This window comes from Zingiber officinale, chromosome 3A (assembly GCF_018446385.1).
Source record: "Zingiber officinale cultivar Zhangliang chromosome 3A, Zo_v1.1, whole genome shotgun sequence".
Taxonomy (NCBI): domain Eukaryota; kingdom Viridiplantae; phylum Streptophyta; class Magnoliopsida; order Zingiberales; family Zingiberaceae; genus Zingiber; species Zingiber officinale.
The window spans coordinates 159,315,079-159,341,743 of record NC_055990.1 but is presented as its reverse complement, the minus strand read 5'-3'; the positions used below and the strand labels follow the sequence as shown (position 1 = coordinate 159,341,743).

The 26,665-nt window shown below is 40.7% G+C and overlaps 3 protein-coding genes across 3 annotated transcripts; 1 reads left to right on the top strand and 2 right to left on the bottom strand.

Moving 5' to 3' along the window:
* The first annotated feature begins 1,571 nt into the window (after positions 1-1,571).
* LOC122053059 (peroxidase 47-like) lies at positions 1,572-3,033 on the top strand. Its single transcript, XM_042614921.1, has 4 exons — positions 1,572-1,870; positions 1,948-2,136; positions 2,236-2,398; positions 2,510-3,033. The coding sequence occupies exons 1-4, from the start codon at positions 1,670-1,672 to the stop codon at positions 2,905-2,907; spliced, it is 951 nt and encodes a 316-aa protein (XP_042470855.1). The 5' UTR covers positions 1,572-1,669; the 3' UTR covers positions 2,908-3,033.
* LOC122053058 (UDP-glycosyltransferase 74F2-like) lies at positions 2,975-4,847 on the bottom strand. Its single transcript, XM_042614919.1, has 2 exons — positions 3,982-4,847; positions 2,975-3,727 (listed from the first exon to the last, which is right to left on the bottom strand). The coding sequence occupies exons 1-2, from the start codon at positions 4,624-4,626 to the stop codon at positions 3,014-3,016; spliced, it is 1,359 nt and encodes a 452-aa protein (XP_042470853.1). The 5' UTR covers positions 4,627-4,847; the 3' UTR covers positions 2,975-3,013.
* Positions 4,848-24,700: 19,853 nt separating this feature from the next.
* Positions 24,701-26,387, bottom strand: LOC122054196 (crocetin glucosyltransferase 2-like). The gene is made up of 2 exons (XM_042616004.1): positions 25,709-26,387; positions 24,701-25,452 (listed from the first exon to the last, which is right to left on the bottom strand). Exons 1-2 carry the CDS (start codon positions 26,351-26,353, stop codon positions 24,730-24,732), a joined length of 1,368 nt encoding a protein of 455 aa, XP_042471938.1. The 5' UTR covers positions 26,354-26,387; the 3' UTR covers positions 24,701-24,729.
* Between the last annotated feature and the right edge of the window lie 278 nt (positions 26,388-26,665).

Sequence of the window (26,665 nt, the reverse complement as noted above, 5' to 3'; positions counted from 1 at the left end):
ATCTAATTCATATTATTACCGAGAAATAAAAAGAAAGAGTGAGGAAGAAATATTATCGGCAAAGGAAGAGAAGGACCTCTGCGAATATCGTCGGTGAGGAAGGAGAAACATGCAAAATCACTGATGAAAAAAGAAAAAGGCACAATGTGCCCCAATTTTATTAATATTAATGAAGTTAATTTAATTTTTTCAATATCTTTAATTAATTAATCAATGTGCCCCAATTTTATTGGGGCCCTAGGCATAGGCCTTTAAGGCCTATGCCTTGAGTCGGGCCTGGATTAATGTCTCTGTCGTTAATCATCGACGGAATCATTATTCCGTGTCGGTGATTAATGACAAGAGCATGATTCTGTCGGTGATGAACGATGATTGATGGAAAATTTTTGTGGAATCAGACTGGTCACTTTAAGAATTAATCAATTCCATTACAAGAATACTTTCAAATAATGATAGAATTAGCTATGAAATTTAAATTTTGTGATTAAATTAGCGATGAAAATTAAATTCTGTCCATAATTAGTGGCGAAAAATAAATTCTGTTGCTAATTAGTTGTCGAAGATTATATCAATCACTAATTCATCGTTAATTTAGCGACGAAAACTTAATTATGTCACTATTTTATAGCTATCAAAATTAGCGTTTTGATTACATAAATTTTTAATTAGCGAAAGTTATAGTTGTTTGATTGCTAAATTTAGCAGAGAAATTTTGAATTTCATTGCTAATTTAGCAACATAATATTAATTTTCATCGCTAATTTAGTTATGAATTTTAATTTCCATCACTAAATTAGCAATAGAACTCCAAATTTCTATCATTAAATTTAGCAATCAATAGATTTTATACTTAGTAGTGATGCAAATTTCAATCGCTAATTGTTGCATTTCTTATATTATTCTAAGAACTACAAATTTGGATTACCACCGGCCAGATATAACTTGTGACTATATTCTAATACAATTTGATGAACTAATGCTTGTCTACATCCATTCGCTGAACTCGTGGCCATGTATCGCTCATGCATTTTCATGGCCTCTCACATCCATTTGGAAATGCATAACTTTTTCTGAAACTAGTGTCAGTCCTTGGAGGATGATGATTGATGAGTGGAAGGAAATGTAGCATTTTCAACATGGGAACCAGCTGCATGCACTTTCCCCATCCCAGCTGTTGACTAATAACCCTCTTGATAATATTCTCACCTTGCTTTAATAAAGTTCCTCCATCATATATAGCTTTATCACAGGAGATAGGCTCCAGTTCGATCGAGATTATTCCAAATCTAGGCATTTGTTGGGGATCACAAGAACTTCCTGAGACACTATGAGAAGATAATCAGTCTTCAAAACTCTCTAATAACCTGGTACTCCAAGCTCTTGTTGGTGGCCACTATGCTCTTCAACTAATTACGCCTTTGAAACTTTTTTGACCCATATCTCCAACAAGCTAAGCAAGTGGATCGCCGGCCATGATGATGCACGCATGCACTCACTCACGGTTCATGCAAACACTCCTTAGTTGCTTCTTCGGATATGGCACTACTCAGATTCCACATATTTATATACACTCACATACACGCCTGATACATCACCCAATTCCAAGAATTTACAGTATCCTTCTCGAGCTTCTCAATCCCCTGCAACTCAAGCAAAGGCGAGATAAAAGATGATTGCTTCCTTTTTTAAGTCGATCTTGTTGATTGAAGTGTTCATGGTTGGAGCAGAAGCCCTGAGCATGGGCTACTACATCATGAGCTGCCCTTTCGCGGACCAAACAGTGACCGACACAGTGAACCAAGCTCTGAGGAAGGACCCAACACTTGCTGCAGGGCTCCTCAGGCTTCACTTCCATGACTGCTTCGTCCAGGTGTTTGATAATTAGTTTCCGGCACAATATTTAGTTCATTAACTTATTTTAATTATTTGGCTTAAATTAAAATGCAGGGATGTGATGCATCTGTGTTGATCGATTCCACAGAGGATAACACAGCAGAGAAGGACTCTCCTGCAAACTTAAGTTTGCGTGGTTATGAAGTAATCGATCAAGCCAAAAAGTTGATTGAGCAGCAGTGCCCGGGAGTTGTTTCTTGTGCAGATATTGTGGCATTGGCAGCTAGAGATGCTGTTTTTTGGGTATGAAACTCATATGCAATGTCTTGTTATATATACAATCTAATGTAGTTTTAATTACTGCAATTCTTAAATCAAATTGATATGTTAACGTGCACATAGGCTGGTGGACCTTACTATGATATACCAAAAGGGAGAAAAGATGGCAGAAGGTCCAAAATCGAGGACACCATAAACCTTCCTTCACCCATATCTAATAGTTCGGACCTGATGAAGTTGTTCTGGAAGCATGGATTTAATGCTCATGAGCTGGTAGCCTTGTCAGGTCTTAAATTTATTATTATTTTTTACGTGAAAAAAGAATTTTATATTTTTAAATAAGTAGCAGATGAATTTTTATTTTTATTTTTGTTTTTTTTTGTTTTTTCTCTTGCAGGGGCTCACACGTTGGGCGCCGCCCGATGCAGCAACTTCAAACAGCGGCTGAGCAACTTCGACGCCGTCAACGACGTGGACCCCACGTTGGACTCCTCGTTCGCCAAGTCGCTTTCCCGGGTATGCGCCGCCGGCGACGACGCGGAGGTGCCGTTCGACCGCACCCGCAGCGCGTTCGACCGCGCCTACTTCTGGGCGCTGCAGAGCGGAATGGGCGTGTTGGCGTCGGACCAGACGCTGTTCAGCGACCCGCAGACGCGGCGCGTGGTGAACGGCTACGCCATGAACGACGCCATGTTCTTTTTCGACTTCCAGCAGGCGGTCACCAAGATGGGACTGCTCGACGTCAAGGAGGGGAATCAGGGGGAGGTTCGAGCCCATTGCCGGAGAGTGAACTGATAATTAAAATGAGGATCGATGGAAGAGGAAATTTTATATAAATTGGTGCTCTTGTGCATGATATATATATATGGAAGCGAATAATTTGGGAACTAGATACAAATATCTAAGAACAATACTTAGCAATGAGTTCCATAATATTCTTATCAGAGCTGCCGTTCTCCCCTGCAGCAGCCTTAGCCAGCTCGCGCCACCTCGCCGCGTTCTTCCTTATCTCACTGCTCTCCGTCACTTCCCTCACACACCTCACGATCTCCTCCCTCCTCACCATCCCTTCGTCATCCTCCTTCACCCTGACCCCGACTCCCCATACATCCTCCACGTATTTGGCATCCGTCGGCTGGTCCGTCCACTGCGGCATCGCCACCATCGGCACTCCAAGGCTCAGCCCTTCCACCGTCGAGTTCCAGCCGCAGTGCGTCAAGAAACAGCCGACGGCCTTGTGAGCTAGCACCTCTAACTGGGGGCTCCACGTCACTATCAGGCCCTTGCCCGGGCAGTACTTCTCCGCGAACCCCCGAGGAAGCTTGTCGAGTTCCGGCATTCTGACGACCCACAGGAAATGCTTGCCGGTGTCTGCTAGGCCGTAGGCGAGCTCGGACATCTGCTGGGGTCCGAACGCCACCATGCTGCCAAAGGAGACGTATATGGTCGATGCTGGTGGTCTAGCGTCGAGCCAATGCATGCACGTCGCCTCTTCCAGATCGAAGAGGTGGAAGCCGTATTGCGAATCGAAAGGGAGCCGGTTGTCAAGGTAGACGGAGGGTATCGTTGGACCAATGGCTTTGGCTCCACACACTTCACTCAAGTACTCTGTTTCCTGCTCACAATTAACAAAATCAACTCATTTTTCTAAAGTGCAAACTGTAGCATGTAGTCGTCGTGTAAAGATCCTCCAAGTAGTGAGCTGTGTCCTGTTTCATCAGTCGACGGAGTTGGCCTGATTGGCGTTCTCACCTAATCACGAGGGAGACAAGTCGCATCTATAGTCGACGTTGATTTCGATTGTAATCCTTTTGGTTTTTTTGGGCAAATCCAAAATAAACTAGGGGATACTGGAGATTACTTAGTCACCTGAGGTTCCAGTTCATAGAAGGTATTGATGAGGACTTCGTCAACCTTCTCCAGGTCCTTGAATTGGTTGAACACCATCTCCATGTACGCCGGGTAGACACCGAACTGGTCCGCCAGGTACGACGGAAGGTCCTTCGGCTGCAGCCGGGGCAGCCCTGGCAGCTCCAACGCCTCCCTCACCGGCTGCTGCACCAGCTCCGAGTTGACGTGGTAGTAAATGAGGTCCACGGCGGAGCTCTGCGTGAAGAAGGAGGCGGTGGCGACGCTATTCCGCCTCCCGACCTCACCGGCCCATGGCAGAAAGGCGTCGAACACGAGGAGCCCGACAGGGCGCCCGGCCTCGGTCTCGGAGCGGAGCAGGTCGTCCAGAGTGGCGGAGCCGAAGCGCTCGAGCGAGTTCAGGTAGGAAGGAATAGAATCGACCTCGGCGAAGCCTGCGCGGTCACAACCGTCGGAGATGGCGGCGAGGCGGACGGAGCCTGTGGTGGGGCTGGCGTTGGCGAGGATGAAGCGGGTGGCGACGAGGGTAGCGGTGAGGCCGTGGGCGGCGAAGCGCTTGGCGAATTGGAGCATGGGGTTAACGTGGCCCTGGGCCGGGTAGGGAAGTAGAAGTACGTGGCAGCACTTGGAATCCACCGCCGCCATGAGTGACGCTTACGTAGCAGTGACGAACAACAACCCCAGTGAGGAGGAAGTGTGAAAGAGGCCGAATTTATAGAGCAGATTTGACTTGGACTGCAAGTTTGCTAAATCAACAAGAACAGAGTGGTTAGCCTAGCTCGATAGAGAAACAAAATGCCTCTTGAAATAAGGATATCTCAGCTGTCTGACACGGTGATGTCATTTTATTCAAACTCGAAGGCAATTTGGACACGGAGTGCGAGGAGCTCCATGTCGAGACGACAACTAAGATATTATTTCTCCTAAATATCTCACTCCTTATTGTTTTGTAATATCTTACACTTACGAATATTTTAAATCCCATATTTAAATATTTTATTTATTAAATATTAATCAGTCTCACCAATTAAATATCTCATGTTCAAATACCTTTAATTTTACAATAGAATATTTCATAAATCAAATATTTATAAATTTAAAATTATTTATTTAATTTATATCGAATTTTATATTTAAATAAATTAATTATATATTTCAATTCTTTAATTTAATATATTTCATCTATATTTACCTATAAATATTTTTTACATATTATTTAATATAATAATTATATTATATTATATTATATTAAGGTTGACAACATTCAATTTTTTTATTTTTCCAGAACGTGATGGAAATTAAAAAAAAATAACAAAAAACAAATAAAAGTAACGTTTCATATATTTTTTTTCCAAAGCGATAGAATTAAAAAAAATACGGTTGCTCACCAAAAGATGGACCCGGTTGCATGCCACAATTTTTTAAAAAAAGTACCATTGCCCGTCAAAAGGGGGTTTATTACATGCCACATAAGAGAAATAGCATGATATAAGTTTAAATTTGTGTCCGATAATTTTTAATATTTTTTAAAAGATAAATTCGTTATCTTAATTATTTTTTAATGTTGATCCTATGGATATGAATTTTTTTTTTAAATACTTTTCAACCGTTCTCCTCTAATAGAGTTATTTAAGAGAAGAAGATATTTAAAGAAATATTTCCACCAAATATTCTATTACGGATGCTCTGAGTAACAAAATAAATAGAAAGGACTTTTTGTCAATATTTAAATAGATCGTAGTCTAATATTCAATACGTGAGGATGCCCTCATGTTCAAGATTAAAAATGATAATAATAGGATTGATGGCCTCTTGTCTAGGGTTGAGTCGAATCTAGTTTTATAATGATCAAGTTTATTTGATAAGATAATTGAGTCGAATTAAACTAAGTCGAGTCTAGAATGAATTAAATTATTAAAATAATTATTCAAACTAGAAGTGATTTCTTTTTTATGAGTTTAAGCTTAATTTGTTTAGATATTATCGAGCTCTTAATTCAAACTTGTTCGATTGTTTAAAATTTTTATATTTTAAACTTATTTTGTTGGTTATTAAACTTGGTTATTGAGCTTGATAATATAAACTTGTTTATTCATTTTGAAACTTTATTTGTTTATTTAACATATTGATAAGAGTTGGATTAATGAACATTATTTACGAATATGTTCATAAAAGTTGTTCACGAACATTAACAAATTGAACAAGTGTTTAAACTTGTTTGTTTAGTTTAGCGAATTATTCAAGTTTATTCATTTAATTGAACTTATGTGTATTGAAGGAATATAAATAAACTCTTACCAAATCGAACACTAAACTTGCTTATGAACATTTGGTTCATTTACATCTTTACTCTTGACAGATCGTATTGAAGATAGAGTCTTCAATTTTTATTGGATCTATCCTATTAATCTTGTCAATCAAATAAATTGAACGGAATGAATTGAAATTTTATCAATATATTTAAAAATAGACCTAACGAATTAGTCAATGCGAATTGTAGGTTTTGACGAAGAATTGTAGGTTTTGACGAACCGAATGGAAGCGGACTCAAGTTGACTTGCAGATTGAAAAGAGAAAAAACTGAAAAATCAAAACATAAATAGGCCTAAGTTAAAATTATATATATATATATATATATATATATATATAGGCTGACCCACCTACCTCATAATTAAGTTGGATTGGATTAGGTTAGGAATCTTTCAATTCATTTGGATGGTGGGTCGGCCCACTCCATCCTATCAGATGATAAATTTTCAATAGATCAATCAATTAGATAGTTTTAATTTTTTTATATCAGATATCTAAATCTTACAATCCAATTAATTTTAGGATAGATAATCTAATTCTATATTCCACCTACTAAGTAAATCGAAAAAATACTCATGATTACCCATCTAAACGACTAGCATCCTTAGATTAATCATCCTATTAAATGAAAGAGAAGCATAGAAGAAAATACTTAATTTATTGAAATTATTCGGGGCTTCATTTTATATTTTAGTTGCATATATGAATTTGTCTATCATCACTTTTAACCCAATTAAATCTTTGTTCTATATGGCTAAAGGTGAAGCACTAGCCCAGCACCCCCGCCCCATGATCAACATGAAAGAGATAAATCATGCTGACTAATGAGGCAAGGGGGGGGGGGGGGGGATAAGTTAAGTACACGGGGTGCAGGAATTTATATTTCATTAACTCTAAGATTCAACCTCTTGATCTCAAATGGTAAACCTCCATCCACTTACCACCTCTATCTATAGGGGCAACCTCTATCTATAGGGGCAAGTCTTTGTTCTACATGCATCTGTGATTGGTTGTCATTGGATGCTAGAAACAAATAAGGCAAGACACTATTTATCTAAAATTTTATTAATTGTTAAGTATGTAGAAATTAAGAAGAGAAAAAAATTAGTCATATTATTGAATTCAAAATTAATCTTTGAAATACTGAGTAATATGAGTTAGGTTTAGTAGGTCCCCGGTGAAAAGGGGAAAAGAGATAGCAGAATTAAGCAAGTATGAATATCGGGCGGGATAACAGGCTTAAAGAAATATAGGTCAATATCGGTCGGGGTAACATGCTTAAGAAAGTATAGGCCAATACCGGTCGGGATGACAGGCTTAAAGAAATATAAGCCAACACTGGCCGGGGTAATAGGCTTAAGAAAGTATAGGTCAATACCGGCCGGGATAACAGGCTTAAGGAAATATAGGCCAATACCGACCGGGGTAACAGGCTTAAGAACGTATAGGTCAATACCGGCTGGGATAACAAGCTTAAGGAAATATAGGCCAATACCGGCCGGGGTAACAGACTTAAGAAAGTATAGGTCAATACCGGTCGGGATAACAAGCTTAAGAAAGTGTAGGCCAATATCGGTCGGGGTAACATGCTTAAGAAAATATAGGACAATATCGGCCGGGGTAACATGCTTAAGAAAATATAAGTCAATATCGGCCGGGGTAACAAGCTTAAGGAAATATAGGCCAATATCGACCGAGATAATATATTTAAAGAAAATAGATCGATAGCGGCCAATATAAGACCCTAAGAAAGAGGGGTCAAATATCGACTAGGTTTACACGTTTGAGATAGATAAACTAAGATTGTTTGAGCTGGTACGTCTTGATGTATATTGGCATCAGGCGGACTTATATGATCACCTGGATGTGAAAAGATACAAGGCCTTACTAGATCTGTAGTAGATTATCGAATGATTAGGATGTATGTTGAATAATAGTAGTAACACGCCCAGACATAACTTAGGTTCAAATCCGTCCGATACAAATCATAGTATAAGTTCGAACTGTCTGTAACATGATAAAGATGTTGGTTGCTACTCGGAAAACCTATAGGTTCCACTGTACAAAAATTTTGTACAAAGGTCTGAACCTTTTCCTAGCTACCATGTGTTCTTTTAAATTAAATTTTGGATCGCCTGCGGAACTTAACACGTTTGATCCAAAACTTAATCTATTTGTTCTTTTAGGTTTTGACTTGGATCTCCTGCGGAACTTAACACGTTCGACCCAAGTCTCCTTAAGTTATTAATTCCATTAAATATTAATTTCTATAAAAGGTTCCCAGTACTGACGTGGCGAGGCACATGGCCTTCTTGGATATGGGAGCAACCACCACCGACTACACAAAACCTTTAATAGAAAGCTAATATTTAATTTCCTAAAATAACTTTAGGTTAACTAAAGAGAACAATCAAATCACAAGGAAAAGAAAGAAACAAAAAAACACAACTTCGAAAAAACATATTTGAAATACTAGAACGTAAGCCTCTTGTATTTGGTATTATTTCCATAAATAACTAGCATGATGCGGAAATAAAAATTACTAGTTATACCTTGTAGAAAAACCTCTTGATCTTCTACCGTATTCCTCTTCTAACCTCGGACGTTGTGTGGGCAACGATCTACCGAGATGAGAAACCACCAACCACCTTCTTCTCCTCCAAGCAAGGTTCGGCCACAAAGGAAGAACTTCACCAAAGAAGAAAATCAAAATACTAACCAAGCTCCAAGAGATGCTAACTTTCTCTCCTTCTTCTTCTTCTTCTCCAAGTAGTATCCGGCCACCACAAGAACTCCAAGAGAGATGAAGTATTCGGCCACCACAAGAGGAAGAGAGGGAGAGGGTAATGGCCGGCCACAACACCAAGGAAAAAGGGAGAGAAAACAATAGAGGTTGTGTCTCATGAAGGCACCCCTACCCCTTCTTTTATATTCCTTGGCCTAGGCAAATTAGGAAATTTAATTACAATAAAATTTCCTTAATTTTTCTTGACATGAATTAATTGAGAAAAATAAAACAAAATTTCCCAATTAACTTGAGATGGCCGGCCATATCATTGGAAACAAAAGAGGACAAGTTTTAATCAACAATTAAAACTTCCTAATTTGTTTCCGGAAATTTTAAAAAATAAAATTTCTCTTTAAAATCTCTTCATGGTTGATAAAAGGAAATTTCTATAATTTTAATTTTATCAACATGTGAATAATTTTAAAGAAAAATAAAACATCTAATCTACAAATAAGGAAAGAGATCTAATCTCTTTCTTTAATCTTTGTAGATCTTTTACAAGAGAGATATTTTAATTTTAATTCTCTTTAAAATATATCTTCCACATAATAATAAAAATTAAAATTAAATTTCTTTTAATTTTATTTGGCCGGCCCTACTAGCTTGGGTTCAAGCTAGGGCCACCCAATAATATACCTAGGTCGGCCCTAGCTTGTTCCCAAGCTAGCTTGGCCGGCCCCTATTGGGTATAGAAGGTGGGTATAGGTGGGTATAGAACTCTATAAATAAGAGGCTACGATAGGGACCGAGAGGAGGAATTGGTTTTGGTCTCCCGATAAAATTAAGCATCCCGTGTTCGCCCCGAACACACAACTTAATTTTATCAATAATAATTCATTCCACTAGAGAACTATCATTGAACTACCGCACCAATCCCAAATTATATTTTTGGGCTCCTTCTTATTATGAGTGTGTTAATCTCCCTGTGTTTAAGATATCGAATGTCCACTAATTAAGTGAGTTACTGACAACTCATTTAATTAATATCTAAGTCCAAGAGTAGTACCACTCAACCTTATTGTCATGTCGGACTAAGTCCACCTGCAGGGTTTAACATGACAATCTTTATGAGCTCCTCTTGAGGACATTATCAACCTAGTATCTCTAGGACACAGTTTCCTTCTATAATCAATAACACACACTATAAGTAATATCATTTCCCAACTTATCGGGTTTATTGATTCAACGAACTAAATCTCACCCATTGATAAATTAAAGAAATAAATATCAAATATATGTGCTTGTTATTATATTAGGATTAAGAGCACACACTTCCATAATAACTGAGGTCTTTGTTCCTTTATAAAGTCAGTATAAAAGAAACGACCTCAAATGGTCCTACTAAATACACTCTGAGTGTACTAGTGTAATTATATAGTCAAGATAAACTAATATCTAATTACACTACGACCTTCTAATGGTTTGTTCCTTTTCCATTTTGGTCGTGAGCTACTGTTTATAATTTATAAGGTACTGATAACATCATCTTCTGTATGTGACACCACATACTATGTTATCTACAATATAAATTAAATGAACAACTACAAACAAATGTAGATAATTAGACCAAATGTGATTCTTTATTCATAATAAATGTTTACAAAGCTTAGGCTTTCAGTATACATTCCAACAAAAGACAGGGTAAGTAAGTATGAACAATAAATATACATTCATATAGCTTATAAGATAGGGCGAGAACAAATATTTCAAGAATATTTATAAATAGCTTAATGAAGATATCTGTAATATGTGATTGTATAATAGGTTTGCTAATTTGGCGGGGAGAATGTTTCTAGACTCTTCTACAGGCACTAGGCGACAAAAAAGGTACATCTGGAGTACAAAAAAGATTCCTTAAAAGTTATTCTCGGTAAGTACATGGCTTATGCCATTTCATGATAAACTCTAACAAACCGGGGTCCACTGCATGACTACGGAGGTTATATGAAGTGGTATAAAAAGGGAAATCTGTTGGATCGAGACGTGCTAGAGGGGGGGGGGGTGAATAACACTCGTGGCTAAATCGTTCTGTTAAATCAAAGAACTATCAGAGTTTAAAAACACGCAGCGGAAGAAAGAACAAATACACACAGAGAGACACGAGAGATTTTACTTCGTTTGGAGCCTAAGGCGACTCCTACTCGAAGGCCCGCGATCCTTGATCGCTTTCCGTGGACAACAACTATAAGCTCGTTAAATGATTACAATTATGAGTACAATTAAAGGCTATAAGTATTATACCGACAACAAGAAATGCTAAATCTGAAGCTTCGGGTCGTCGGGCACTTGTAGCAACACTTCGGAATGTTTTCTGGAGCAGCACGTTGACGAGAGATTACTTGGTATTTGTTGTACTGGTGCTGCTGCTCGAGACCCCTTATAAAGGGTGTTCAAGGCGCCTTGAAGCCCTTCAAGGCGCCTTAAACAGGCCGAGTCACCCGCGGAGATCAGCACAGACTTGGTTGAACTTCATCCAGTTCAAGGCGCCTTCAGCCTACCCAAGGCGCCTTCAACCTTCGACCCAAGGCGCCTTGAACTTCATCTAAGGCGCCTCCAACCTCTGGCTTTTCTGGTTCGCACCGAGGCGCCTCAAGCTCCATGGGGGGCCTCCTGTTCATCCAAGTTGTAACTTGCTCCTTTGTTCTGCAAAATGTGTTAGTCCCAAACACATACCTGCAAAACAAAGTTAGCAGAAATATAATGAATGATAATAATGAAAGTTTTGACAGCATTCGAATCGACTTCGGGTTTCCACCGGAAACCCTAGGTCGACACGACTGTTCCCTCTACGGGAACACGTCCTCACCTACTCCACTCGGGAGATTTACCTGTTGCCGGTGCGATCCTCCGGATCGACTTTTTGCTCGACACTCGACGCTTCCGGACTTTCTGCTGGACATCCGCTTCCCGGCTAGTCCAGTCTTTCACCTGGTTCGCGACACCAGGACTTTCCACATAGGGTTACCACCCCCTAGGACTTTTGCCTGAAGCCATCGACCTGCCAAGACTTTCCGCATAGGGTTACCACCTCCTATGACCTAGGGTTACCACCCCCTAGGGTTTTTCCTTTTGCCTAACCGCAGCTAGGACTTTTCTCCACCTAGGGTTACCACCCCCTAGGATCTAGGGTTACCACCCCTTAGGGTTTTCACCTGCCTAACCGCAGTTAGGACTTTCCTGAAACACTCAACAGAGATGTCAGATCACAAAACCACTTAACTTTGAATCCTTTGCCATTATCAAAACTCAGGTTCGATCGTTAGATGCTTCCCGCACCAACAGAATCCTCTCCGTTGGCCAGGTATGCTCATGCTCACGCTCACGCTCACGCTCACCACACTCATAACCATTTATTACAAACCCTAATTTGAGCCACTGTTCATCTCCTTCCTCTTTTCCACACCAAGAGAGATCACTGACTTGAGCGTCGGAGGGCCTAGCCAGGGATTCCCACGCCCGGTCTTAGGTTACTTACGATAGTGTTGGTTGGTCTCTTATGCGCAGGGAGTCTTGGAAGTTCCAGATCTCGGTGTTCTTCAGTGGATCCTTTCTTTCTTCCTTGGGTCTTTATACAAGGAGGGTGTTTGATGATTTCCTTCTTCTAGATCCGCTTTGGTTTTCTCGAATCGGAATTCTCAGGTGTTCTTCTTCATCAAGAGTAAGTTCTCTCCCCAGCTTTCCATTTTGTCAAGCTTCTTAGACAGGATCAAATTTGACGCAATCTGTGGGAAATCTACCTGAATCTGAGATTGCAAGATGGAAGACGTTGGAAAATCGAACCTACTCACTATTAGTCATGAGGATCTGGATTTCCTCATTAACACTCATGTGCAGAAGGCTTTACAACAACAACAAGCTCATACTGGAGCTACTCTGCCAGTAGCTCATAATCCGACAGTCTCAACTACTGATCATTGAAAGGAAAAAGAGTTGGAAGAGGAAGATCGTGTGTATATTACTCCGGCCATGGCTTCCCCAACGAGGCGTCGTCGAGCTTTTCTTCATGCTCCTTTCGAACAGGGAGGACGGAGACCTATATTTCAAGAATCCTCTGGCGAGGCACCGGACAAGGAGAAGCGCAAAGCTAAAATAATGGTGGCTAGTGATAGCTCACCAGAAAGAATTATTTCTCCATTTTCTCAAGGTGTAATGGATGATCCGCTTTCTAAATGATATCAAAATCTTCAAATCGACGAGTATACTAGAACCACAGATCTAGAGGATCATTTATTAAAATTTGAGAACGTAGCATTATTACAGTAATTTTCTGATGGAGTAAAATGTCGGATGTTCCTTACAACACTTGGAGGAGCTGCTCAATGCTGGTTTAAAAGATTGTCTGAAAATTCTATCTGAAAGTTTAAGGATTTCAAGAAGGTTTTCTTGCATCATTTTTCTAGCAACAAGAGGTATCATAAAACTCCCTGGAGCTTATTCTCAATTAAACAAGGACCTAAAGAGGTCATCAGAGCCTATATCAAGAGATTCAATCAGGTAGCTATTGATGTATCCAATGCTACTACTGAGATATTAGTAAGTGCTTTTTCTCAAGGTTTGAATGATAATGATTTCTTTAAAGATCTGGTGAGAAATCCTCCTGCCAATTTTGACTCATTAATTGAACGTGCTACTGAATTCATTAATGTTGAAGAAGCTCAGGCTGCACACAGAAAAGAAGATACTACCTCTTCTCCTGCTCCTGTTAAGGAGAAAGCTTCTGCTCCTGTTCATCCACCCAGGGGGCCTCGAGTAATCCCTCCACCCCATCGTCATACAGAGTATCGTCCACAAGCCGTACAACATGTGGAGATGCAACAAGAAGCACCAAGAAGATGATGCACTTATCACAAGACCAACAATCATCATACAGAAGACTGTTTTGTTTTAAAAATAAGAAAGCAAATAGGGATCGTTATCAAAGGTGAAATTACTATCAACAGCCATATTCCAGGCAGCAAAGTCCACTCAAGATATAATATCGTCCGGTAGAACCTCAACAAGGTGTATTACCAAACTCGGTTGGTATAAATCAGGTGCCTGAGAAAAATCAGCCTGAGACCACGACAGCCCGACAAGAAGAAAACAGAAGCAATGCTGCTCGAGGTAGTATTAATATGATCGCGGGCAGGCCCACTGATGGAGACTCCAACAGGCCCAGGAAGGCACATGCTAGAAGACTTGAAATCCATGCTGTGGGATGCAGCATGGAAAGGGTAGCAGGGCCGGAAATCAATTTCGGGCCCAGAGATCTTGAACGGATAGAAATGCCCCATAACGATGCGTTAATAATTAAGGCTGTAATAGCCAATTACACTATTTCTCGTACCTTTATATACACTGGTACTTCGGTAAATATTATTTTCAAAAAAGCTTTTGATCAACTACAGATTGACCCAAGTGAACTTCAACAGATGGTAACTCCTCTGTACGGATTCACTGGTAATGAGGTACAACCACTCGGTCAAATAAAGTTGGTCATATATTTGGGAGAAGAGCCTTTAATGAGAACAAGGAGATCTCATTTCATGGTGGTGGATGCCCCGTCCGCCTATAATGTGATATTGGATCGACCGACCTTGAATGAGTTTAGGGCAGTCATTTCTAGAAAATTAAATTTCCTGTTGATGACCAGGTCGGGGAAGTACATGGTGATCAGAAGACGACTCGTAAATGTTATCTAGAGATTGTCAGAACTGAAGCTAGTGCCGCCCGAAAAATGCAGAGAATGGAGGTCAATGTCATTCAAGAGAAGTCACCTGTCCTGGTTTATGAGAAGAAGGAAGAAGTCCAGATACAGATCGACCGGTCTAAAGCCATCACTTATGTCGCGACCGATATTAATCCTACGCTGAAAATAGAGCTAGTTCAATGCTTGAAGAAAAATAATGATGTCTTTGCTTGGATGACCAAGGAAGTCACGGACTTTTCTCCTTCAGTAATGGAACATTCTTTACATGTCTTCCCAGACGCTCGGCCTGTTATACAAAGAAAAAGGAATTTCAGTGCGGAGCAGAATCAAATCATTAAAGAAGAAGTTGCTAAACTGATGGAGGCCGATTACATCAGGGAAGTACAATTCCCTAGCTGGTTAGCTAATGTCGTCCTGGTCTCTAAACCAGGAAATAAATGGAGGGTATGTATTGATTTCCGAGATCTTAACAAGGCCTTCCCAAAAGATTATTATCCCCTGCCCCGAATCGATCAATTAGTAAATTCCACGGTCGGGTGTGAATATATTTCTATGTTGGACGCTTATCAAGGCTATCATCAGGTTCCTCTTGCTAAGGAGGATCAAGAAAATGTCAGTTTTGTGACATCTGAAAGTACTTATTGTTATAATGTTATGCCTTTCGGATTAAAAAATGCAAGAGCAACTTATCAAAGACTTATGAATAAGGTCTTCCAGAAATAGATTGGAAGGAATATGGAAGTATATGTCGATGATATTTTAATTAAGTCTCTTCAAGCTACTGATCTTTGCAGGGATATAGAAGAAACTTGCGGAACATTGAGGCAGTATGGTCTCAAGTTGAACCCGGGAAAATGTCTGTTTGGAGCAAAAGGTGGAAAGTTCCTGGGCTATATGGTGTTCGAACGGGGAATAGAGGCCAACCCGAGCAAAGTCAAAGCACTTCAAAACATGGAGCCACCACGCAATATGAGGGAAGCTCAAAGACTCACTGGCCGGATCACAGCCTTGTCCAGATTTATTTCAAGATCAGCCGATTGAAGCTTCCATTTCTTCAAAATACTCCGGAAGGCCAACAAATTTCAATGGGATGAAGAATGTGACAAAGCCTTCCAGGAATTAAAAGATTACTTATCTACCCTTCCCGTGTTGGTTAAGCCTGTAGTAGGAGAAACCCTATGGGTATATTTGTCAGCCAATGAAAATGTTGTAGGCTCCGTGTTAGTTAAACAGGAAAGGAAAGAGCAACAACCTATATATTTTTCTAGCCATTTATTAAAAGGAGCCGAGTGTAGATATACTACACTCGAAAAGTTGGCCTATGCATTAGTATTAACTGCTCGGAGGTTACGCCCATATTTTTTAGCACATGCAATTATTGTATTGACCAATAGTACTCTCGGGTGGGTGTTGCTTAACCCAGAGGCATCTGGTCGGTTGATCAAATGGGTGACCGAACTTAGTGAGTATGACATACAATACCAACTTCGTTCGACCATCAAAGCACAAGCTCTAGCAGATTTCATCATAGAAGTTCAAGGTCCTGAAGAAGAGAGTACTTGGAAAGTCTATGTGGATGGATCCTCAACCAAACAAGGTAGTGGAATTGGTATTCTCCTTATATCTCCAAGGGAAGATAAGCTTCAACTTTCTGTTAGGCTGAATTATAGGGCCACTAATAATGAAGCAGAATATGAAGCATTGATAGCAGGATTACAGGCCGCTCGACATGTGAGGGAATCCCGGGTTTATATTTATTCTGACTCTCAGTTAACAACCCAACAATTATCAGGTAACTTCGAAATCAATAATGATAGACTCAGGTTATATGCTGAGACATTTGATAAATTGAAGGCTCAGTTTCAAGAAGTAAATATACAAAAAATTCCTCGATCTGAAAATCAGGTAACGGATGAATTAGCTAAATTGACTTCTACCATAACACCATGGAGCTTAGATCGACTAGTTGAGCAGACATTATTAGTATCTTGTATTGAGAGACAGGCTGAAATAGAGATACAAGGTGATTGGAGAGCATAAATCATATTATATTTACAGCAGGGCATTCTTCCGATTGATGTAGAACAAGCAAGAATATTTAAGAAGAGAGTTTCCCAATACACTATGATAGGGGAACAGTTATATAAAAGGGCTTTATCTAGACCTTTGCTTAAATGTATTGGAACAGAAGATATACAATTTATCTTGCAAGAGGTTCATCAGGGCTCATGTGGTAGTCATATAGGAGGAAGATCCTTAGCTCGTAGAATTTTATTAGCAGGATATTTCTAGCCTAGTTTACATGAAGATGCTGCCAAATTTGTAAAAACTTGCATTTCTTGATAGAAACATCAGAATATTCCACATCATCCTATGTAATTATTAAGAACTTCCATAGTTTCCTGCCCCTTTGATAAAATGGGCATGGATATAGTTGGTCCATTTCCTATGGCAACCGCACAGAAAAGATTTTTATTAGTAGCAGTAGACTATTTCTCTAAATGGGTAGAAGCAGAACCACTTGCTCGGATTACTGAATATGCGGTTATTAAATTCTTGTGGAAAAATATTGTTTGCAGATTCGGTATTCCCCATAAGTTAGTCTCTAATAATAGAAGGCAGTTTCAAGGAGATAGAATCTTAGATTGGTGTAAAAGCTACGGTATTATTCAAGCATTCACCTCTGTGGCGTATCCACAGTGTAACGGTCAAGCAGAAGTAACTAACAGAGAGATTATAAGAGTCTAAAAACCAAACTGGATCATGTCAGAGGCAGCTGGGTAGATGAATTTCCCAGTGTTCTTTGGGCATATCACACTACACCCCGAGAAGCTACAGGGATTACTCCCTTCCAACTAGTTTATGGAGGAGAAGCTGTAATTCCTATCGAGGTGGGAGTAGAATCCGACAGAAGACAATTATATGACGATGACAATGAAGGTAAACGGCTTATGGAGCTAGATCTGATAGAAGAAATTCAAGATAAAGCTACAACTCGTCTTATATCATACTGACAACGAATGAGACAAAATTATAACAAAAGAGTCATCCCGAGATTCTTCCAAGTGGGGGATCTAGTATGGAAGCGTGTCAAGCCTGCTGGGGATGTTAACAAATTAGCACCATAATGGGAAGGACCCTACAAGGTAGTAGAAAAACTTGCATCGGGTTCATATTATCTCCAAGATGCAGAAGGAAGAATTCTCCATATTCACAGGGGGAGACTGTGAAACCCTTATGTTAAGGGGGAGAATGGAAAAAAATTTCATTCATGTTTTGGCATGAAGAAGAAGTTGAGGCTATAAGATTAGCTTAACTTAAACGTATTGCCAAACATCAAAAAGGAAGAGATTGTTGGTCCAATTTCCCTAGGTCAAGGTTGACCAGCTTGACTAAACTTGAGTTGGCTCAAGTTTGAGCCTTGATGTTTGAGTTTTGATGTTTGACAATATATGAAAATTGTAGGTGCAATTGTCCATTTGGGGAGATTGGTCAAGGTTGACCAGTTTGATGTAGGGAAGAGTCAAGCAGGTCAAGGTTGATTGGATACTTGACTAAAAAGTCCTAACTGGAGGTTAGGCAAGGGTAAGGCCAATGGAAAGGTTGGCAGAAGAAGAAAATCCATGTGAGTTAGTATTGACCGGACACTTGGTGTGAAAAACCTTAGTGAGTGAAGCTAGGCAGTGAGGAATTCTTGGTGAGTGAAGCCAAGCAATTAGAAAATCCTGGTGAGTGAAGCCAGGTGAAAGTCCTAGTGAGTGAAGTTAGGCAGATGGAAAATTCTGGTCATTGAAGCTAGGTGAAAAACCCTATTGAGTGAAGCTAGGCAGTGAGGAAGTCCTGGTGAGTGAAGCTAGACAGTTGAAAATCCAGGTGGGTCAAGGTTGATCGAATACCAGGTGATTGGAAGTTCAAGTGGGTCAAGGTTGACTGGACACTTGGCACGAGGAGATAAGTCTAAGTGGGTCAATATTGACCGGACATTTAGCACAAGGAGAAAAGTCCAAGTGGGTCAAAGGATTGACCAGACACTTGGTGAAAAATCCTAGCAGGTCAAGGTTGATCGGTTGCTAAGCAAAGAGGAGTCTCAACAGGTCATAGTTGATCAGATGTTTGGTAAACGAATCTTAGACTTAGTTTTGAAAGTTAGGACTTGGTAATCGATTAGGCTAATCGATTACCATAGCTTAAGTGATTAGAGTAATCGCTTAAGCTCATTTACGCAAGTTCACAGTGAGTTTTAGCTTGGCTTAAGCTATTAGGGTAATCGCTTAAGCCAAGAATTTGTGAATGCCTAGAGGCTTTGGTAAGCGATTAAGCAAGGTTTGCTTAATCACTTACGGGCCATTCTCGCGTAAATAGAAGCATTCCTAATCGATCAGGCTTGTCGATTAGGCATGCGTAATCGATTAGGGTAATCAATTAAGCTTTAAAAAAATAGCCGTTATACAAGTTGCTGATATGGTAAGCAATTAAGGAGATTCTTAATCGCTTAAGACACCCGAAGAGCCCTAAAAAGGGTTTTTGGCGGACACTGTTTACACGGCTCTATACATTATCTTCTCCGATTCTCACCGCCGGTTCTTGAAGATTCTTGGAGCAAAGTACTATTACATTTCCAAGCATCAAGAGGTATTTCCAAATAAGAAGAGAGCAAGCTAGGGTTTCATTATTGTAAATCTTATAAGATTTCATTTGTTTAGCTTCTCATTTTCTTCTTATTGTATTGAGAACTTGTACGAGGTTTCTCCTCCTCCGGAGTATCTCCGAGAAGGAGTGTTTTGGTAATGGATGTGTGAGAGAGGATCAGATCCTTGGATTAGTTACCTCATCTTGAGGTTGATACCAAGTAGATTCTTGTGTTAGCATTGGGAGGTTTGCTTCGAGTTTTTTCTATTGCAAAAGATTATCATTAAAGCGAAACGAGCTATTCACCCCCCTCTAACTTCGGATTATCCAACAATTCTAGCAGCATGGATTTAAGGCTCATGAGCTAGTAGCTTTGTCATGCCTTAATTTGTTTACTGGATTTTATTTTTTATTTTTAAAAAAGTAGTAAATGAATTTTGTTTTATGTTTTCTTATCGGTAGAGTCGTCAATTTGAGTTGGGTACATCGGAGTGGCCTGTCTCGCCAAATAATTTAAGTGTATTAGATTAAAATTTTATCAACTCATTTAAAGGTAGGTCTAGGAAGGCTGACCCACTTAGGCCCACGACCTGCATGGGTCGGTTCGTGTCGGGTTTTGGTTGGCCCCCGGGTTAAGGTAAAATTACTAAAACTTAAAACTAAAGTGAAAATTTTAATGAGCTCGTGAGTTTTTCTACCTAATCCATAGCCAAAACTTAGATTTTTTAATCTTTTCTATATATTATTTTATTTTTTGGTTGGGATCGTGGGTTGGCCTGCCCATAGTTTGTACAATCATGATCCTTGATCATATAATTGTACGATCCTAAGATTCGGAAGCACAAATCGATCCTGAATCATGTAGATCGATTATTACAATAGGATTAGAACAACATTGATATGATCATAACAGAATCGGGTAGGATTGGTGGAAGTTTTGAAAAAAATATAACTTTTGACTTGAATTGAACCATGAGACATATAATATATCGAATCAAAATTCATTCAGATATCTATAATTAATTTCAAGTTGTACCTTTAACCGCCCAATTTTAAACCTAAAAAAATATCATTTAAAGCCTTTTCGAAAACTAGAAGATTTTGTCTTTTTTATGATCTTTTTTTCATCTTTTACAAATTTAGGATTAAAATTTTGAGATTATTTAAACATCTATTTAATTATTTTTAAATTAGTTTTTTTATCAATAATATTCTATAATTTTTTTTCTCCAAAATGATGAATTTTTAGATGTCTATTGTATAGTATTCTACAAAATCAAGGAATCTTTAGAAGATTATTGTTGTTGTTCGTATTCATATAAAGGATTCAATAACTTCTGGTACATTAGCTGTTTGGTTGGCCTTTAAATTGGATCATCTTATAAACTAGGGGAACATTCTTGAAGTTGAATGTGATTATTATTATTATTGTGCTAATAAAAATTTTATATTCTTTTATTTTATGATATGAAAATATAAATATTATTAAGTGCTACTATGCGAGAATAATAGTTAAATTACTAGTTAATTTAAATTTGTATATGTGATAATGTACTATATATATATATATATATATATCATAAAATTTTAAGGGTTTTTGATAGGATCGTATGATTTTATAATTTGATCTCGATTGATCCAATCCTAATTCCAAATCAATTCTGTGTAGGATCCTGTTCCGATCTCGTTCCGATCCCCAACCCATCTTGAGTTGGAGATTTTCAACCTGCTAAGATGATGGGTTGATCTATCTGACAACTCTACTTTTAGGGGTTCACATGTTGGGTGTCTCCCGATGCGACAACTTCAAGAAGCGGCTGAGCAACTTCGACACCGTCAATGACGTGGACCACAAGTTAGACTCCTCATTCGCCAAGTCGCTATCCTGGGTGTTCTTGTCTAAGACTATGATAAGATGAGTCAAAAAAGAATAGTTGTCACGGAGAAGGTTGCGGGTGACACAAGGGCGAGGGAGTTGCACAAAGATCCTATAGACACTCAACAAAGTGGTTAGAATGGGTACCTAAGTTGAACTTGGTGACACCACTCTGATGCTCAAGTTAGCATAAGATCTAGGAGAAAATGAAAGTGATGGATCACTAAAAGAGTCTAGATGGTTGTGTGTGCATACCTACACCCACGAGGGCATGCAACCTTCTATAGAGATGTAGTTGTGTCCTCATGTTCTCCATATATTCCAAGATGAACACTTACATTTCCCACGTCATACGGGAGAAACGACTATGTTACCCATGTTTTCTGAGATCAACGACTATGTTGTCTGTGCCATCCGAAATAGAACAACTATGTTGTCCAAGTTTTTCGAGACTTGCCCGCGTTCTCTGAGAGAGAATGGTTTAATGAGCCATGGAGGAAGCAAGTCCCGCCTAGAGAAGTCGAGAGTTGGAGAAGTCGGGTGACCGGGATGAAGAAGTCGAGTGACCGGGCTGATGAAGTCGGGTGGCTGAGCCAAAGGAAGTTGGATGACTGGGCTGATGAAGTTAGGTGGATGAGCTTAGGGAGTCAGGTGTGTCACCTTGACTAAGGTTGACTTTTTGCTCCCCTTAACGTACGTACCACTCTACTTGACTTTTGACTCAAGGTTTGACTGTTGGTACAATCGACCTCTAAGGTTTCAATGCTTGCCAATGTACCTAAGTCTAGTCAGTTTGACCAAGAGTTGATCCAAACAGGACTTGATGTCTGGAAGAGAGAAGTCTAATCAGGCCTAAATGACTAGCAAGGGTAAGTCCTAATCAAAGGATAGGCAGGTGAGAAGTCTACTGAGTGACTAGTTCTAACTGGAGGTTAGGTAAAGGGAAGTCTTGGTGAGTGAAATCGGGGCCTAGTGAGTGAAGTTAGGTAGTGAAAATCCTGGTGAGTGAAGATAGATGGTGGAAGTCCTAGTGAGTGAAGTTGGGCAACCCTACAGGGAGGTAACCCTAGATTATATGCGACCGACTGGTTTTCGGTTAACCATGCATGATCGACCGGACCAATGAATCCTAAAATCTGTTAATACTGTTTTACTTTACTATTTTATCTATTGTGCTAACTCAGTATTTCAGGAAAGTCTTAGTAGATCAGCTTAGTCATATACTAAGCAAGACCAGAGAAAGTCCAAACATATCTGGAGGACCAGATGTTTGGCAGATAAGTAAAGGTAAGTCACTGGAGGAGAGTGGCTAAGTGAGGATGCATCCTGATTGAAGGAACAGTAGGCGTCGGTCCAATTTAGATCAATTTCGGAAACCTAAATTGAGACATTGACTAGATCATGCTATAGAGGATAGGGTCTAAGTCATAAATTAATCATATTTTTATTGTGCTAACCTTGTTTTACAGGTTATATATTGTCGTGTTCGACTAACCTAACTTGTAGGGTAAAAGGATCAAAAAGGCCTCAGGTGAATAGTACCTGAGGCGCCTTCAAGCATTGGAAGGTGTCTTCAGTACTATTCATGGAAGATGCCTTCAGTTCTATTCATGGAAGACAACTTCCAATGGATAAAATTCAAATCTCATCGATGATAAGGAGTAGCAAAAGCGGGATAAACTTTAGTCGATGGAAGGCACCTTCAAGGCTATGGAAGGCGCCTTCCATCCTCCATAAAAGGGTATCTCGACCAAGCATTCAAGATCATCTCTCATACAAACTTCTAAGCATCCAATTGGCATTCGGATTACTTCGACTTCCTACTGCTAACCTACTATGACTTTGCTACGCCCGACTGCCACTGAGAAGTCGTCTAAACACCTAGCTCGAGCCGACTGTCTACAGAAAGGGTTTGGTAACAAAGTGTTAATTTATGTACTTAATTAAGTTAAACGGGAAGTGTAGTTTGTTACACTCTTCTGATTCTTTTTGTACTCGATCCTCTCTTACGAAAAGGTTTTTAGTGAATTATCTATCGATAGATCCGTGAGACCTAGGTCTTGGACTAGGAGTCGCTGAAGGCTCTGAACCAAGTAAAATCAAACCATGTCTTTTATTTTCTATTTTTATTTTTGCTTCCGCTGCATGTACTTTGATTTCAAAACTAAAAGAAGAAGTTTTTAAAAACCACGTGATTCACCCTCCCTCTCGCTTGCGTCTCGGTCCAACATTGACTTCTGCCTTCATGCTGCCACGTGGAGACCTCCATTATTCACCACATCACCGGGCATAGGCTGTCGACAATGACGTGGAGGTGCATCACCGAGCATAGGCTGCCGACAATGACATGGAGGTGCATTCAACTGCACCCACAACATGTTCGACCGTGCCTACTTTTGGGCGTTGCAAGGCTACATGGGCTTGTTGGGGTATGACCAAATGATGTTCAACGACCCACAAACGCGACACGTAGTGAACGGCTACGTAACAACAATGCCATGTTCTCAGTCCCCAAGATGGGGTTGCTCGACATCAAGGAGGGGAATCAGAGGGAGGTTCAATCAGATTGCTAGAGAGTGAACTAATAAAATGAGGATGGAAGAGGAAATTTTATATAAATTGGTGCTCTTGTTCATTGGAGCAAAAGGTGATAATGCTCATTCCAGATGATCCACTATCATCGACCTCCTGACTATATACAAGTAGATAAATCACATGGAACATTTTATCCAAGCACAACTACCTTTTGCCTCTTTGGATGTGAAAAGTCAGGTATCCAACGAAATATTTTCACTTGTTGAGAATTGATCCTAAGATCGATTAGAACAACTACCCATATAAATACTAACTATGCCCATAAATTTTTTTTAGTTGTCAATTTTTATCCTGAGATGACTGACTCAATTTCACAAAAATTCCTCGGCTATTATTCATGTGGCAAAATGACGATTCACTTGTCCTGACTATTATTCATGTGGCAAAAAGGCGATTCGTTCACCCCAGCGCCCCCATTAACCTATCCTTAGACCAACACGGAGGAGGTAAATCATGCATGACTAGCCATTAGTACAAATGGTCAAGACATAGGGGAGGGCTTGCTTGAACACGTTGAATTTTGACTAAAAAATCTCATATCATAATATCCCATATTTTAACCATCGCGCCGCACCACACCGCTCCGAGGAGACACCCAGGTTATTATTCATGGTGGCAAAAAACGAATACGCTCGCCGTCAGCGCCCCCGCCAACCCGTCCTAAGGCCAACACGGAGGAGGTAAATCACGGACGATTACTAACCTTTTGAATAATGACTAGCACATAAGGGAGACATTACCCTGACTTTGTCAAGATTTGAACCTCAGACTTTATGATAGTAACACCTCATACGCTAACCACTAAATCGTCCTGAAGAGACCCATGCTATTATTCATCATTTGGGAACTATATACAAATATTTAAGAGCAATACTTAGCAATAAGTTCCATAATATTCTTATCAGAGCTGCCGTTCTCCCCTGCAGCAGCCTTAGCCAGCTCGCGCCACCTCGCCGCGTTCCTCCTTATCTCACTGCTCCGGCCGCCCTCCGTCACTTCCCTCACACACCTCACGATCTCCTCCCTCCTCACCATCCCCTCGTCATCCTCCTTCACCCTGACCCCGACTCCCCATACATCCTCCACGTATTTGGCAGCCGTCGGCTGGTCCGTCCACTGCGGCATCGCCACCATCGGCACTCCAAGGCTCAGCCCTTCCACCGTCGAGTTCCAGCCGCAGTGCGTCAAGAAACAGCCGACGGCCTTGTGAGCTAGCACCTCTAACTGGGGGCTCCACGTCACTATCAGGCCCTTGCCCGGGCAGTACTCCTCCGCGAACCCTCGAGGAAGCTTTTCGAGTTCCGGCGTCCTGACGACCCACAGGAAATGCTTGCCGGTGTCTGCTAGGCCGTAGGCGAGCTCGGACATCTGCTGGGGTCCGAACACCGCTATGCTGCCAAAGGAGACGTATATGGTCGAGGCTGGTGATCTGGCGTCGAGCCAATGCATGCACGTCGCCTCTTCCAGATCGAAGAGGTGGAAGCCGTATTGCGAATCGAAAGGGAGCCGGTTGTCAAGGTAGACGGAGGGTATCGTTGGACCAATGGCTTTGGCTCCACACACTTCCCTCAAGTAGTCTGTTTCCTGCTCAAAATTAACAAAATCAACTCATTTTCTAAAGTGCAAACTGTAGCAAATAGTCGTTGTGAAAAGATCCTCCATGAAGTGAGCGGTGTCCTGTTTCATCAGTCGATGGAGTTGGCCTGATTGGCGTTCTCACCTAATCATGAGGGAGGCAAGTCGCATCTACACTCGACGTTGATTTCGATTGTATTTCTTTTGTTTTTTTTTGGGCAAAACACTGATGACAATCCAAAATAAACGACTAGGGGATAGTCACCTGAGGTTCCAGTTCATAGAAGGTATTGATGAGGACTTCGTCAACCTTCTCCAGGTCCTTGAACTGGTTGAACGCCATCTCCATGAACGCCGGGTAGACACAGAACTGTTCCGACAGGAACGACGGCAGGTCCTTCGGCTGCAGCCTGGGCAGCCCCGGCAGCTCCAACGCCTCCCGCACCGGCTGCTGTACCAGCCCTGCCTTGACGTGGTAGTAAATGAGGTCTACGGCGGAGCACTGCGTGAACAAGGCAGCGGTGGCGACGCTATTCCGCCTCCCGACCTCGCCGGCCCACGGCAGAAAGGCGTCGAACACGAGGAGCCCGACGGGGCGCCCGGCCTCCGCCTCGGAGTGGAGCAGGTCGTCGAGAGTGGCGGAGCCGAAGCGCTCGAGCGAGTTCAGGTAGGAAGGAATAGAATCGGCCTCGGCGAAGCCTGCGCGGTCACAACCGTCGGAGATGGCGGCGAGGCGGACGGAGCCTGTGGTGGGGCTGGCGTTGGCGAGGATGAAGCGGGTGGCGGCGAGGGTAGCGGTGAGGCCGTGGGCGGCGAAGCGCTTGGCGAACTGGAGCATGGGGTTAACGTGGCCCTGGGCCGGGTAGGGAAGTAGAAGTACGTGACAGCACTTGGAATCCACCGCCGCCATGAGTGACGCTTACGTAGCAGTGACGAACAACAACCCCAGTGAGGAGGAAGTGTGAAGGAGGCCGAATTTATAGAGCAGATTTGACTTGGTGTGCAAGTTTGGTAAGCAACCAGACTAGTTTGGAAATTAAATTTTATCTTTATTAATAGAGAAAAAAATTATTGAAAAAGGTGAGAGTTTACCAAGAATGATGAGGTGTAACTTTTAAATGTGAGGTTGTGATAGTATACCATTTGATGAGGTGTCAATTTTGATAAAAATAAGTATTTACTAGTTTGAAAATTAAATTTTATTTTTATTAATAGAGATAAA